The sequence below is a fragment of the Lactuca sativa genome, chromosome 2, assembly GCF_002870075.4.
Source record: "Lactuca sativa cultivar Salinas chromosome 2, Lsat_Salinas_v11, whole genome shotgun sequence".
Classification (NCBI taxonomy): domain Eukaryota; kingdom Viridiplantae; phylum Streptophyta; class Magnoliopsida; order Asterales; family Asteraceae; genus Lactuca; species Lactuca sativa.
The window spans coordinates 194,620,660-194,636,556 of NC_056624.2; the positions used below are offsets into that span (position 1 = coordinate 194,620,660).

Here is a 15,897-nt window from a genome sequence, read left to right on the forward strand (position 1 = left end):
ATGGGAAGAATTGTCAAATTTTTGACCACATTGTTCAAATTTCCGACCATCTTAACGTCGCTAATCATCTTTTACGATACTTAAAAACTACTCCAGGCCAATCAATTTTTTTTCCAAAAACATCTTCCTTTAGATTGAAGACGTTTTGTGATTCTGACTGGGCTAAATGTGTGGATACCAAGCGATCTACAACTGGTTTTTGTATTTTTTTTTTTGGATAATTCACTCATATCCTGGAGATCTAAAAGGTAACCAACAGTGTCTAGATCATTTGCAGAAGCAGAGTACATGGCAATTGCTTCAGCATGTTGTGAGTTAGTTTGGTTAAAACGACTTCTTATGGATTTTGGTATTACTCACTCTATGCCAACATTAATGTTTTGTGATAACGAAAATTGCTTCCAGTCCAACCTTTCACAAGTGTATAAAACACATTGACATAGATTGTCATTTCATACGAGAAAAAATATAGGACAACTTAGTCAAACTCATGCCTGTACGTTCTGATTCACAATTTGCTAATATGTTTACTAAACTAGTACCAACTTTAAAGCTGATACCTTTCATGTCCAAGCTTTCTCTCAAAAACATATATTCTTCAGATAAAGCTTGAGGGGGAATATTAGGCAGTTTGATATTATAAATACATAGAAAGGTAATTTAGTAATTTTGTAAATATAAGCTCTAACCACTTGGTTTCTTGTACATATGGATGTGCGTTTGGACCGAATACCCGGACCGACCCGAATTAGGTCCGAATAAGTTATTTGGGCCAGTTATTGGGTATCTATTTTTGCCCAATTCGGATTTCGGGTTATTCGGTCTGGGTTACCCGAATAAAGGTTTAATCGTGCCAAAGAGACCGACCCGGAAAGTGAATAGTTACTTAAACCGAAATGACACAAATAAGGAAATTTTATATCTAGTTCAAAAAAAAAAATTAAATTAATAGTTTTTTTCTTGAACTGGATATAAAATTTCCTTATTTGGGTTATTCGGATTATTTCGGTTTATTTTGGTTATTCGGTTCTAAAGCATAGTATAAATGTTTATTTTGGTTATTTCGGTAATTTTTGGTTAATAACCGAATCGAAACTCGTATTACCCAAACCGAACCGGTCCCATATTAATATAATCGGTCCGGGTTTCGGTTTCCACTTTTCATCCAATTCAGGTTTCCAGTTATTTGGGTTCGAGTCGGTTTCGGCCGGAAGCAAATCCATACTTGTACATATGTTGTAGACGGTTCATATTCAAGTGATGAGAGTTTTACTTTCTTCTTTCTCTCTCTAAACGTAAAACCGTTAGCACCTGTAGCAATAACTTAGTACTGTACAATACACATTCAATCCTTGTTGTCGGCCCCTCCCATCCGTGCCGCCCTATACCACCACGGCACCTCCCCTTCCTCCATGGCCTCCCTCCCTCGTTTCCACCGAATACCGTCGTGAAGGAACCCCCCTCGGCGCTCGCCTTCAGCTCGTCAACCCTTGTAATCTGGTTCATTGCTATTTATATTCTAGATACAATGAGTATCGCATTTAAATCCCTACGATGTTTGAAGCAAATCTGCATCAATGTCAAAGCTCCCCAGAACTCTAATTATTTAATCAGCAGATACATATTAGCTTCCCTTTTTTCATCAACATCATACTGGCAGAGAGTCAACAGACGAAATTTAGCTGCGTCAAAGCCAACCCTAGACGAATTCCAATTTCGTCGAGCCGTTTCACAGCTTCTGCCTCGATTCAAACCTGAAGACCTCCATAACTTAATAAATCGACAAGAAGATCCATTGGTATGTTTGGAGTTGTTCAATTGGGCGTCTCAACAACCTAGATTTACACACGATGTATCCACATTCCATGTTACGATTAAGAAGCTCGGCGCTGCAAAAATGTACGATGAAATGGATCTAATCGTCAACGAGGCGTTGGCGATTCCTTCTTTTGGTTCCGAAGCTCTTTACAACACGATGATATACTTCTTCACAGAAGCAAGGAAGTTGAGTAGAGCTGTTAACGTGTATAAACACATGAGAAGCCTGAAGAAATTGGATTGTAAACCTTCGATCAGAACGTATAATCTTCTATTCACTTCGTTTTTGAGCAGGAGAAGCAATACCTACATAAATCATATGTATATGGATACCATGAGCATGTTGTTCAAGCAGATGGTTGATGATGGGATCGATCCTGACATCTTTGCTTTGAATTCCATGATCAAAGGGTACGTTCTCTCCCTTCATGTCAATGACGCGCTTAGATTATACCATCAGATGGGCGTGGTTTATGATTGTGTACCGAATTCGTTTACTTTTGATTACTTGATCCATGGTTTATGTTCTCAAGGAAGAACATGTAATGCTAGGAAGATCTGTGATGAGATGAAGGCGAAGGGTTTTGTTCCAAGCAGTAAATCCTATAACTCGCTTGTGAGTTCGTTTGCACTTGAGGGAGAGATCGATGAATCTGTGAGTTACTTGTGGGAGATGATTGGAAACGAAAGGTTGGGTGATTACATTACGTATAGGACTGTGGTTGATGAGTTATGCAGACAACAGAGGTGTGGAGATGCTGTAAATTTGCTTAAGGAATTGCAGGAGAAAAGGTTGGTGGATCGGTCTGCTTACAGGAAGCTTGAATATGAACTTCAAGTCAATTATAGAAACTTGTATGATGGCAATGGGCCATAAAGATTATGTAGGAACCATGCCAAACCCATGAAGCGCTAAAAGTACAGGTTTGTCCTCTCACAGCGTCCTCTTCTAGCTTAAAGCTACTTTGACATTACCATGTTGACTCTTGATTGAAGAAACTTGAGAATGGGTGTGATTATCAGTATCCCAGAACATTTTGAATTCACCATTAACCATTTGTTGGTGAGGGAGAAGATGAATTGGTATAATCAAAATTGCAAATGCAAGTATGTAATGGAATTCCTTGTTTGGGTTGATGGGTACAGTACATCTGAAAATGTGATTAAATTGTTATCTTCTGCTCCTATATATATATATATATATATATATATATATATATATATATATATATATATATATATATATATATATATATATATATATATATATATATATATATATATATATATATATATTCACGAAATAGGGTATGATTTTGGTGCAGTAGGTTGTGTCGATGCCATTGCTAAAAGAGATGGTAGAGTGAGAAGAATAAATAATGAAAAGCTTGGAGAAGCCCATTTTGATCAAAGGACAGATTGTGCTGAAGCTGTTAGCAACCTCTTAATTAATTCATGTTGATGTGCGAGAATGCAAAAAGCTGCTTATAAAAATTAATGTCTCTGGTTGGAGTACAAATTAGTGTCTATGAACTACAAGAGAGTAGTAACCAAGATTAAAGAGGTTCTTGAATAACCATTATTTTCCATCTTTCGATGAGATCATCTACAAACTTAACAACGTAACACTGACACAAAATACCAAAATATTTCAGGCAGTTTTAACGTTTAGAATACGATGATTAAGGCACCGCCTATATCAGTGTACTAGTTTATCTACAGGAGACAGTGACACGTGTGTTTTTACAGTCTCCCAAGTGTTTTCCACTACCTGTTAGCTTACGGTTTTTTTTTTTTTTTTTTTGTAACAGTTCATTCCATAGTATGATGTAGCTTTTATAAAGAATCAATTATAGCCATGTTTAATGTGGTGTTTTGACATAATAGGAGGAATGACCAAAAATATTTCAGATCGATAGACAAAGAACCAACTCTACAAAAGCTACGAAAAATAGATTCTTGAAATGCACACGGTGTTGAAGGATATGTAGTTGATGTTGAAGGAGATGAACAAAAACAGTAGTTTGGAGTTTAGAAAAATAAAGATTTACAACTGTTATCTTACATAAGAACGGTTTTCACATTGTGCATTATAATATTTGATATACAATTGTTATCTTAAATATTGTGGATTATAATATTTGTTTTAATTGTGAAAAATAGATATACAACTTTACCATTATCCGTTTATTATCGAAAATATCCAGAATGTTTTGTATTTTCATGTCAATAAGTGTCCGATTCATGGATTTTAAGGTAAAGCTCAACGTATACACTCCCAGAAAAAAAAAAAAAAAAATACAAAGATCTATATGATCTATCATCCACAACTTAAAATTGGTAAACAAAGAGGTGATCTAATTCCCATAACAGAAAAAAACTATTGCCCCATCACAAAACTCTGCTTGCAAGGTCTACAATGACAACAGTACAAAAAAAAAAAGAATGGGGGGAAAAGAAAATGCATAATAGTTCATCCCCAAAAAAGTTTCTATCAGAATAAAATATTAGCTGCGTGATCGCCAATAATGTTGTACAACTATAAAATAATCTGATGAAACTAGTGTATGTCTGCTCGGATAATTTTCAGATAGACCTCCTGTTTCATATATTGGCACAAATATACAAAATTAAAAAATTAAAGATATAAAAAAAAGTTTAATACAAAAGGCATCTGGAAATAATAATTAACAATACCTGAAACTGAAAGTGTAAGGTAGATCATAAATCTTTATCATCCTCTAGCTGTGCATTCAGTGTTGCTTTTTCTGTCTCTTCTAAAACAAATGTTTTCATCGACTCAACATCCTTTGCACCTAAACATTTCATTTATGTCCACCACATTACATAGTACATACACAACCAAATTTCTGATAATCAACAATCAGGTTTAAGTAAATAAGTTTAGAAACACAATGATTTGATACATAATTTTTAAAACTACAATACTCTTGTACAAAACTACATCTCCAGATAAGACACATGCCAAGAGTAAAAAATAACAAAACGAATTTTCACCAAGTATATTCCTTCTTTTTTATTTTGAGTTTGAGAAGAACGCAACAAGTAACTGAAATATAATGTAATACAACTGTTGGTTAAACTGCTAGAAATCTAAAATACTTTTAATAAAATAAAATATATATTTGGGTTATCATTTAGAAATATACTAATGGTGTATGTGGAAAGCTTGTAAGAAAAGCCCCATGAGCTTATCAACAAACTATATCAAATGGTTTTTTAAATAGCTAGCTTATATGCTCACATAATATGGTTGTTAAAGAAAAAGTATGTTATAAAACAATTCTTAGTAGAACATACTTCATGATCCACTAATGAATCCCCCTCTATGAAGGTTTCTACGCTTCATCTCTCTTTTATAGACTTACTTTACTCATCTTTAAACCTTTGCACCATCTAAAATAGATGACAACATAAGCATACAACCCTTTGGATTACAATTTCAACCTTTGAAGGTCATGGTTTGAAGAAGGTTCTTATTCACAGAATTAACTCGATTCATTATTTCATTGTCTTATTTTGCTAATTAAATTGAAGGCCTTTAGAAAACGAATCTTGATTCAATGGAACCCATAAGTTTCATTCAATGAGGTTGCAGAAACTTTTGTGATGTGAAGAAATAGATATCTAATTGCATGTTTAAAAAAATGGCAAAGCTTTGTGTCTAAGAAAAGATTAAAGCAAAAGTGTACCTCGATATCTGGCAACTTCTTCTCCATTATAGAAAAGCTTGAATGAGGGATACGATCCGATTTTAACTTTTGAACAAAGAGGTTTATTAGTACCACAGTCCACTTCACCAACCTCTATTTCATCCTCCCCTTCCATTGTCTTTCCAAGATCCTCCCACAAAGAACCCAACTTCTTACTGTAATGTTGCAGCAAATTACAACAACTCAAATATCAATCTCAAACTAATTACCAAAATGAATTATGTGACACAAGGATGGATGGAAATGATTACTCACCAATGCTTGCACCAAGGAACACAGAATTTCACAAACCAAGCAGTGTCTTTCTCTTTTACCTATATGAAGAAGCATAAGAAAAAGGAAAGAAACTAATCACACACAAAGCAAAAGAACATGTAGAGATTAAGATGACAAGTCTACAAACTAATGCTAGCTCTACTGTCGATAGAGAGACAGATTTAGGTCAATCGGACTACTTAATTTCATCAGTAGTTAATAAGAATCTAGAAATGATATTTGATAAATAAAACGTAGTAAAAAAGTTTGGAAATCCAGTTAACATTGCCATTGAAGATTACTACTATGCGTGATCATATTAAAAATACATCCACATTCAAAAATAAATTTTATCCAAAACGATAACGAAGTATGAACTAAGGCATTGATACCACAGAAGATACCGGATAATCCGAGATCTTAGAGCAAAAAAATCATAATCGAACATCAGAAACTAACAATAGGTGATAAACTAAGAGATCATAAACTACCTTGTCGGAGAAGGTACTTTCAGTTAGGGTTATGACTTCAGCTCTTGTATCGTGTACGAAAGCCGAGAGTAGTAGTGATGAAATTAGGACTGTAGCAAGTAGAAGCGATCGATGATCGCCTTTCATGGCAGCTACTGGGATGGCGGATCAAACTGGATGCTCTTCGGGAGATTTTGCTAGCGGCAATCGGTTTCCAACGGATTTAGATAAAAGGGAACTAGGGTCTTCTTCTTCAAAAATAAATTATACTATACTTATTATTTTGATTTAAGTTATTTCAAAATAAGTAAAATTTGTCACTTCCAGAATTTTAATTAGATCCATGTAAATTGTATTTACACAACTTCAAATTTTCAGCAGAAACGATTATAAATACGAAAAAATAACTATAATATTGTCACTTCTAAATTCTAATAGAATTTTAATTAGATCTATGTATTTATGTATTAACAACTTCAAATTTTCAGCACAAACAATTATAAGTATGAAAAAAAATAAGTATACATTTCTAATATAATTTAATTAGATCTACGTATTTACGTTATTAATCACAATTTTAAGTTTTCAGCACAAATAATTATAAATATGAATATTGATACCGTAAAGAAAAAGATAGAACAAAAACAATTTCTAATCTTTACGTTATTAACCACAATTTTAAGTTTTCAGCACAAATAATTATAAATATGAATATTGATACCGTGAAGAAAAAGATAGAACAAAAACAATTTCTAATCTTTTATGTTTTTTAAACAATTGATATAGTTCATATATATAGTAACTCCTTTAATTATAAGATATATGAATAAATTTCATGATTGCCTTTAAATGACCTTCTAACAATTTTTTGGACCCATTAAACCATTAAACTTGAAATTTGTCAAACATATTATTTTGTTTAAAGTTAGGTTTTACTTGCTAAATTGTTTATGTGTAAAATGACTTTTGATAGTTAAAGTTTCCCATATCCATGTGGACATATCCACAAGGATCGGTTTTCAGTTGACTAGTGATCATTTGTTTTTTCCTCTTTTTTATTCGTCTCCTTATCATTCTCAAGTTACAGAAGGCCTCTTAAACTAAGTTCGTCATTTTTATTGTGCGATGAAGTTGCAATAGAAGTTTCAATCAATTCACCATTCTTTCAAATTGAATCAAAAGCTTAGTGCTCCCATAGAAAATTCAATTATCGTTCCTTATTAATAGCCAATGACGACCCATTTTCGCGCATCACAAAATTAACGATTAATCAAATGAACCATTCTTCGCCCTCATTCCTTCAAACTAGATCAAGTTACATGAAGTTGAAAATATCAACCATTGAAACTCAAATATTCAAAGCCGGTATCGAAACCCAGAAATATAATTGAGACCCAGATGCAAAATGGTCAAGAACACCCCAATAAAAGAACATCAATGATCGATTCATTTCACTCCATCTACATTACAAAATTAGTGAAGCATCAAACAAGCGAACCATTCTTCACCCTCATTTGTTCAAACCAAATCAAGTTATATGATGCTGAAAATATCAACCATTGAAACTCAAATATTCGAAGCTTGCATAAAAACCCAAAAATACGATCAAGACCCAGATGCAAAATGGTTAAGAACACCCCAGTGAAAGAACATCAACAACCGATTTCCAAAAAATTGTCTCCATAATCAAACTTCTTGTTAGTGGTGTGACGGAGTATCTTCGTGCCACCATGACACCTAGTCACGAAGTCTCGATATCAAAACCTCTCCAAGAAGAATAACCACCGCCAGTCTTTGCACCCGATTTCCCTTTGAGAGGCTCCACGCATTAACTGGGATATCCCCCACATGTGCTCCACCCTCGACCTTCATCCACATGGGTATATAATCCGGTACCTCTACCCAGTTGAACCGGTTAAATCACCAATAACAATTGATTAATATACCTAGCCCGTAATCCAACTTCAGTATATATTGTTAATCATTAATTTGAGCAAAATCTATAGTATGAGATCAAGATGAAGAACACCAAAAAAAACCTAGAATCCAATTCCTCAACTATTTAGTCTAGGAAAATCGATGGTGTCTGAAATCAATAATGATATACGAACTTGAAAAGGGCATTCAACAAAATGGATTTGTGCCTTGCGACATCAAGCTTTAAATTTTCTGTTAGTTTGTGATGGTGGTATAAACACTATGAAGATCGCCGATTTAGAGGAGCATAGAGGCGGTGAAACGGAGAAGGGTGACTGAAGAAGAGGAGGACGCGGCAGGAGGGATGAAAAGGAAATAGAGATTATCCATTTCATCTAACTTTTGGCTGAATTCATATGTTAACCGGGAACAAGAGGTTATCTTCCCTCTAATAACACATGTCATTTTTGAGTTTAAGGACCTTTTATAACAAAACACAAAACCTTGTTGGGTTTTTATGACAATAATCCATAAGATAAGCATTGATTTTCAATTGCCAAAAGCTCAGCAATACGCAAACATTGCACATATGCAGCGGCAGCTGTAAATTTCAACAGGCACAACATTTCACCCAAAAGCATAAACAGTAACTTACGAATAATTCCTAAAATTAATGCTTCAACCAACCCCCTCCAAAAAACAAATTTTCACAAAGCAAAACACAAATCCATCATCAATTCTTTCTAACCCAGAAACATACTTTGTACACAACGTTGATCATGAAAAAAAAAAAAAAAACTGAAAGAGGCAAACGAAAGGTACATTTACCATTTTGCCCTCTTCCTTGTGCATAAGACAAAAGCCAAGAATGATTTGCCGGCCAGCTTCAAAATAAGCCTTAGATCTCCTGACATCACTTCATGGCAACAGCCCTCTGTGAAGCCTGGTTGGATGATATGCTTATCCACTGCTGGCCTAAAGAACCCCCATCACCTCTATCCGAAGAATGCAAATGATATGTGCTGCGAGCATTCAGTGAATTTACCAATTCGCCCCTTCTCTTTTCATTATGGGCCTCCAAACTTTCATCAGATTCATTAGATCGCACACGCTTCATACCCGTTGAATTCATATTCACATTCACAGACTGGGATGATGACATGCCTGAACCTGAACCTGTTGTGTTGTTATTATTATTATTATTATCTTCATCTCCTCCATGCTTTGAAGAAGAGTCAACTTGAGTCTTTTTTGCAAAACGACCACCACTACCCCTCACCCTTCTCATTGCATGCTGATGTCGCGATTCATGAAGATAAGGCTGTAAATTTCCAAATATAACAAGTTACTCATCAACCATATACTACTTTACCCCATCATGCGAGAGGGGTACATCAGTAATTTAACCAAACACATACAAGGCTTGCTTTAAAGACATACGGTTTTGTTTCTTCTTTTTTCCTATCAAGTACTGTATGGGTAATCATGTCTGTCTGTATAAACAGGGTTTATTTCATCTGAATCACTATATGACAGACCATTTTACTTTCTACATTCCAAAAAACAAATTTCACAAAATTAATCAAGTTGGGAGGAAAAAACAAGGGACAATAGGTAAAGGATTAGTGTCTTGATACATTAAGCCAGGTTTTTTGAAGTCATTCTCTCCATATTAAGTCAAAAGGAAACAGTCATGTATAGATTTTCCAGATTAACTGCTTAACTCATTAAGCCCATTAATACAAACTTCCCTGTCATGTTTCATGGGTATTATATATATTTTTTCATGATTAGCAAGACACAATAATTAACACATAAATGACCTTTCTGTCCTTTATCAGCTTCTTTTCAAGCTCTGCTTTTGCACGTGATTGTCTTCGCCTCAATATTGCATGGTATTGCTTGGCATTCACATAAACAGGCTCTTGTGCCATTTCTAGGGGTAAAGGCATCCTCGCTTGGTGCATATCAAGAAATTGAGGATGAACCTACAAAACACACATCATTGACTTGGTCAAACCACTTACATACATACATACATACATACATGAGGGTAACAAAGATATTTGAGATAAGATATCTTACCATAGGCTGACCATAAGCTGCCATCATTCCACTATAGTATGGATCACAATATGGATTTGGGGCACATGCCTGCAAAACACAAACACCAAGAACACATTCATGAATTTGAAAAAAAGAATATCACAATATATATATATATATATATATATATATATATATATATATATATATATATATATATATATATATATATATATATATATATATATATATAAAGAAGCTGGATGAAGCTTACAATTGAGTGGCCAACAAGTTCAAGTTGTGGGACTTGCCCTAAGGTTTCTGGATTACTTGGAAGGACATTTGGTACTCCCTGATGATAATTGTGCTGCTCTTGTCCATAGCTATCTGACCACAAGAAGTTGATTTCATCATCAGTATTGAAATAAAGTAAAGTGCCTATAATTATAATTCAATTCAATGGACTGTGATACATTAGCATAGTAAGTTGGATTTTGGAAGCACCTGAAGGAAAAGATTGAGCATTTTGTGTTTCTTTGCTAACATCATCTTCTTCCTCACTTAGAACTTCTTCAGACTGCGATTCCTTGTCTTGTGATTGTTCTTGTGAAGATGAATCAGATGAATTTTCCCGCATGGCAGTATAGGACATGGAGCTTATGCAACACTATTTAAGATGACCATCAATGTAGAACAATATACATTAATCAGTATACAGCCATTGTATCATAGCACGCTAGAAAGAATCCATTCGTGACACTCTGCATCATATACTACTTTTCTCATGCATGAGGTGTACCAATGTCAAACCTCATATAACAAGCAAAAAAAACCCCATACAAATATCAATATTTAGAACAACGAATCCAATTTAGAAGCACATCCTGCCCTCAATTTATTAATAACAGCATATATTAATAGTATGCATGAAGGATATAAATCTCAAAACCTGTGAGACGAACATAACCGTTCTGTTTTCTATTTTACAGGCCATCACCAACTCAAAAACTTTAACAGAATGTCTCAAATTCAACGAATTAAGACAATGATTTTCAGGCAAGGAGGATTAGAAATTAGGTAAAATACATAAAACGAACTGTGTACCTCAAATTTATCAAAAGTACCAAATTGGAACACCAACCACAAATTAAAATCTCCCAACCCCAATTCAATTATGATTAACAAGATTATACAAAGAAACTATCACAAAACGGAAATTGCAAATCAAAACGACTGAAAACAATCGACAAATTCAACATGCATATGCGGACGAACAGATATATTGGGAAACAGTAAACGTACAAGTACGATTTAGAAAAAATTACCAGTATCGAGCGCGAAAAGTAAAAACCCTAGAATTGGGGCGATGAATCGGAGAGAATTCAGCTGTAAATCTAGAAGGGAGAAAAATGTTTTAGAGAGAGAGAGAGAGAGAGAGAGAGAGAGAGAGAGAATATGTATGTAATTTGTTTCTCTCTCTTGATTTGAAAACTGGGCTTGACTGAACCTCACATACGTACCCCACGACTTTTGTATGCTGACGCGTGTAACACATCGCGAATTTTCTTTCTTTATTTTCTCCCACTAATATTTTATGCTCCGTAAATTTACAATCATTACCCTTTGCCTTATTCCATGATATAACGGGTACGGGGATATTCTTTGGAAATTTTAGGAAAATCAAATAATCTTATTTGGAATATCAGAATTATATTATATAAGTATATATGTCAAAAATGATATCGAATTAGGTTCAAAGCAATTGGACTTAACTTAGAAATAAATCTAAATACAAATAGTTTGAGAATACAAATAAAATATATATCGAATAAAATTTTTATACAATTTTAATATATATATATATATATATATATATATATATATATAAATAAAGTTAGTTTCATATGAGACCATCATATTTTGTGAGACATACGGCCACAATCCTAACTATTTATTTTGGAGATAAAAAAATACTTTTAAAATACAAAATAAATTAAAAATTTTGAAAAAAAAATTAAAATATTATTTTCGTCATTTTTTATCCAAAATAAATAAATTATCGTTTTTTTCAAAATATACATGAAATATTCTAATAAAATATTATACTGTAAATATTCAAATAGAACTTTTAGAATGTTACAATATTCTACTAGAGTATTAAACTTTAAATATTCAAAAAATTCTAATAGAATATTAGAATATTCTAACAAATCTATAAATTCAAGTAGAATATTAGAATATTCTAATAAATATAAAAATTCAATTAGAATATTAACATATTCTAACAAATCTAAAAATTCAAGTAGAATGTTAATATATTTTAACATATCTACCAATTTTAGTAATATTAGAATATTCTAACATTCTAAAATTCGATTTGATTATTTACAGTGTAATATTCTATTAGAATATTTCACTTATATTTCGAAAAAAAACGGAGATGTTTTTAAATTTTATAATTTTTTTGGATAAATTAAATAACGAAAATAATATTTACAAAAAAAAGAGTTTTTGGATTTTTCCTTTTGTTTTGCATTTTATAATTTTATTTTAATTTTTTTCTCCAAGATAAATGGCTAGGATCGCGTCCTCGTGTCTCACAAAATCAATATAGTCTCAAATGAACCTATCTCTCTCTCTCTCTCTCTCTCTCTCTCTCTCTCTCTCTCTCTATATATATATATATATATATATATATATATATATATATATATATATATATAAACAAGTATAAAAATTTTGATACAAATTTAATATATACACAGGCATGAGGTTGTTCTTAGTTTTGAATTTGTTTTTGCCATATAAATTCAAACAATTATAAAAAAAGAAATAATAAAAAAATAAAAAATCAAGAGTCTATACATGAAAGAATCTCTTAACGTTATATGATAGAGTATCTTGTATGCTATTTATGTGATTGTGATACACTGCATTATTTTTATGTGATTCATGTCGTGTATGTTTCAGAGTTTACAGAGTTAGAACCGGAAGGTTCACAGAGTTAGGACCAGAGGGTCCATAAAGTTAGGACCGGAGGGTCCACAGAGTTATAGCCTCGAGTGGCTAATATATGTTATGTGCGGTATTTTGGGGAACTCACTAAGCTTCGTGCTTACCGTGTTATGTGTTATGTGTTTCAGGTTTTCCTCTCGGAATCGCGGAACAGCACCGGCTTGATTGTACACACCAGAGAAAAAGTTATGAGAATCCTGGTTTATTAATGAAGTCGTGCTTTGTAATTGAATAAAAGAGATTTTTATACGATATGTTATGAAGAGTATGCATTTTAAAAATGAAAAAATTATTTTAAATTTTCACGTCGTTACATGCATAATGCTAATATGCAAGCATTAAGATACAAAGGTTTTTTTTTGTATTTTTAATCGTTAAGGCTATCCACAATGTTCAACGCGTTTTTTACGGCACCTCGTCACCAACATCACTCCAATAACATTTGGAGATGGGGTTCACACGTGGAGGAGAAGAGAGAAATGGGGATCGAATAATAGGGATAAAAAGAAAGTTTTTTTATCTCCCTTGTAGATGTCCGTGAAGCTACCCATTTCATATAATGATTGCACCTAACTTAAAGTGGTGTTCGTGTGTAACGTCTCAAAAACCATTATAATTTTTTTTTATTTTTATAAAAAAAATTCCACAAACTCGAAAATAGAGTTAGAGGGGAAGGATTTATACCTTCTTAGGCTTTGATTACATCCCTTCTTGCTTGAATGATTCAAAACTCCACTTGAATCAAACCCTAACTATCACTTCAACATAAAAAATCGGTTTTAGACTACACGGCCAACATGGAACCCGAAATCAAGGTATAAAGGGGTAGAGTTATACCTTAGAATCATAGTACTTCACACTTGATGCCAAATGTGTAACACTAAAAAATCACAATAAATTTAAAATTTTCAAAATCAACTATTAATCAACATTGTTTATAAAAATCTTTATTATTTCAAAAGCATTATTTCAAATCAGAGTTTTCCCAAGATCCAGTGACATAAAACAGGAAGTTGTATACGATTACGCCTTTGCCTTTCCATGATCCTATGAAGTAACTAAAACGTTAAACTAAAAATTGTAAGCCAAAGCTTAGTGAGTTCCCCCACAGTACCAACACACACACACATATAACAACATATATCGGGTCCACAGCTAGAAAGACTGGATTACCCCCAAGCCAACAATATGAGTATGGGCATGCCAATCGGACCCTCAACTCATATATGGATTGCTCCCGAGCCCTCAGTATGAGTCTGGTATGCCAATTGGGCCCTCATCTCATATCTGGAATGCTCCTGGTTTTGTTGGCTACCGCACAAAGCAGTACAACCTCAACCCAACACAATATGTCAACATATGTAACAAATAAATATAAACAGAGAACCAACAAATACCTATACTCATGCTTATCTACAAATCAACCATAACTAGCATAATGTTATCCTAACCAGGATAAATAATCTAGTGGGACGACATTGGTGCCTTCAACCCATGGTACAGTGAGAAGAAACTCACCTCGCACTTTGACGTATAGCTGAACAATACACTGCTTCGAATACCGACTCTATAGGTCACATATTCAACAGATAGAGACCAAGGCTTAACTATAGCTGAAAATACTCAAAAATACCCTTAAGTCAAACTTGGTCAACCATGGTCAAAGTCAAAGTCAACGATCAAGGTCCAAAAGTCAATATTTCTTTCCAACAGAGTATGCCTTGTGTACTAAGATAGTACGTCCATCGTACTCTGATGTTGACCAAAAACGAGGCGTTGACCCCGTACACGCAGTGTATCCCCAGGTACGCCCAACATACGCTGCTTAGCCCTAAAATTTCATTAAGAGCTTATTCCATTAAGCCATTCCGTCCAAAACTCATATCCAATCCTAAAATGATGTCCTAAGTCATAAAGTTTCCAACTTTATGACTTTGCATGGCTATAAAGTTCTTAGTGTCCAATACCCTATGTTCTTAACCCAATAAGACCGTCTAACACACGTATGGGTTACATACAACACTCAAGATCATATTTTTATGCAAAACAACACTATGAAATGTCTAAAAGGATGGCTCAAATGACTTAGAGTAACCCATACTCAAAATGCCAAGCTAATGGGACCAAAAATTTCACAACTTCAAGGCTAACAAGATCTTAAACAAATCATCATCAAGTTCTGAGCTTTTTACCTTAAAATGATGCCAAATGGTGATGAGATTTTGGATCTAAGGTGCTTCACTCTTCCAAGGTGGCCCTCTCTTCTTCTCCTTCCTTCTTAATCACCAAAAGTGCCCACAAAAACTCAAGAACACTCTCAAGGTGGATTACAGTTCTAAATGGACGAAATGAAAAGTGGAGGTTGAAGAGGGAATGACAAATGAGGAGTTAATAATGATTAATCATATATGTACCAAACCCTAAAATTTAGGGTTTGAGGATCCTTCACGTGTGTCATGCGTACGCGGTGTACGCCCAACGTACCAAGGCTCGCACATGTACGCCCAATATACACAACGTATGCCTAGCGTATGCAACCTTAGCCTGATTTTACGAAAATGCCACTATGGGCCTTTTTGTAAGCTTCTCATACACAAGGGCTAAAAATCATAAACCTTCATACTTAAGAGTTAATTTTGGAA

At 33.8% G+C, this 15,897-nt stretch overlaps 3 protein-coding genes across 7 annotated transcripts; 1 reads left to right on the plus strand and 2 right to left on the minus strand.

The window, feature by feature from the left end:
- Positions 1 to 1,270: 1,270 nt before the first annotated feature.
- Positions 1,271 to 4,333, plus strand: LOC111899857 (pentatricopeptide repeat-containing protein At2g27800, mitochondrial). Of its 5 annotated transcripts, none has more exons than XR_002853067.3 (2): positions 1,271 to 2,977; positions 3,144 to 3,525. XR_002853067.3 is itself a non-coding variant. In XM_042899370.2 (2 exons), exon 1 carries the CDS (start codon positions 1,529 to 1,531, stop codon positions 2,693 to 2,695), a length of 1,167 nt encoding a protein of 388 aa, XP_042755304.1. In that variant the 5' UTR covers positions 1,271 to 1,528; the 3' UTR covers positions 2,696 to 2,742; positions 3,706 to 4,333. The 5 variants fall into 5 exon arrangements, 3 of the variants coding, with proteins under 3 accessions (XP_042755304.1, XP_023751499.1, XP_042755303.1); XR_006188394.2 differs by having other exon boundaries at positions 1,271 to 2,958; XM_042899370.2 differs by lacking the exon at positions 3,144 to 3,525 and adding an exon at positions 3,706 to 4,333 and having other exon boundaries at positions 1,271 to 2,742.
- Positions 4,156 to 6,538, minus strand: LOC111899859 (protein disulfide-isomerase 5-1). Its single transcript, XM_023895733.3, has 5 exons — positions 6,299 to 6,538; positions 5,808 to 5,866; positions 5,532 to 5,707; positions 4,516 to 4,634; positions 4,156 to 4,417 (listed from the first exon to the last, which is right to left on the minus strand). Exons 1-4 carry the CDS (start codon positions 6,422 to 6,424, stop codon positions 4,540 to 4,542), a joined length of 456 nt encoding a protein of 151 aa, XP_023751501.1. The 5' UTR covers positions 6,425 to 6,538; the 3' UTR covers positions 4,156 to 4,417; positions 4,516 to 4,539.
- A 2,307-nt stretch (positions 6,539 to 8,845) lies between these two features.
- LOC111899858 (nuclear transcription factor Y subunit A-1) lies at positions 8,846 to 11,738 on the minus strand. Its single transcript, XM_023895732.3, has 6 exons — positions 11,566 to 11,738; positions 10,745 to 10,907; positions 10,515 to 10,627; positions 10,280 to 10,348; positions 10,018 to 10,182; positions 8,846 to 9,515 (listed from the first exon to the last, which is right to left on the minus strand). Exons 2-6 carry the CDS (start codon positions 10,890 to 10,892, stop codon positions 9,108 to 9,110), a joined length of 903 nt encoding a protein of 300 aa, XP_023751500.1. The 5' UTR covers positions 10,893 to 10,907; positions 11,566 to 11,738; the 3' UTR covers positions 8,846 to 9,107.
- Between the last annotated feature and the right edge of the window lie 4,159 nt (positions 11,739 to 15,897).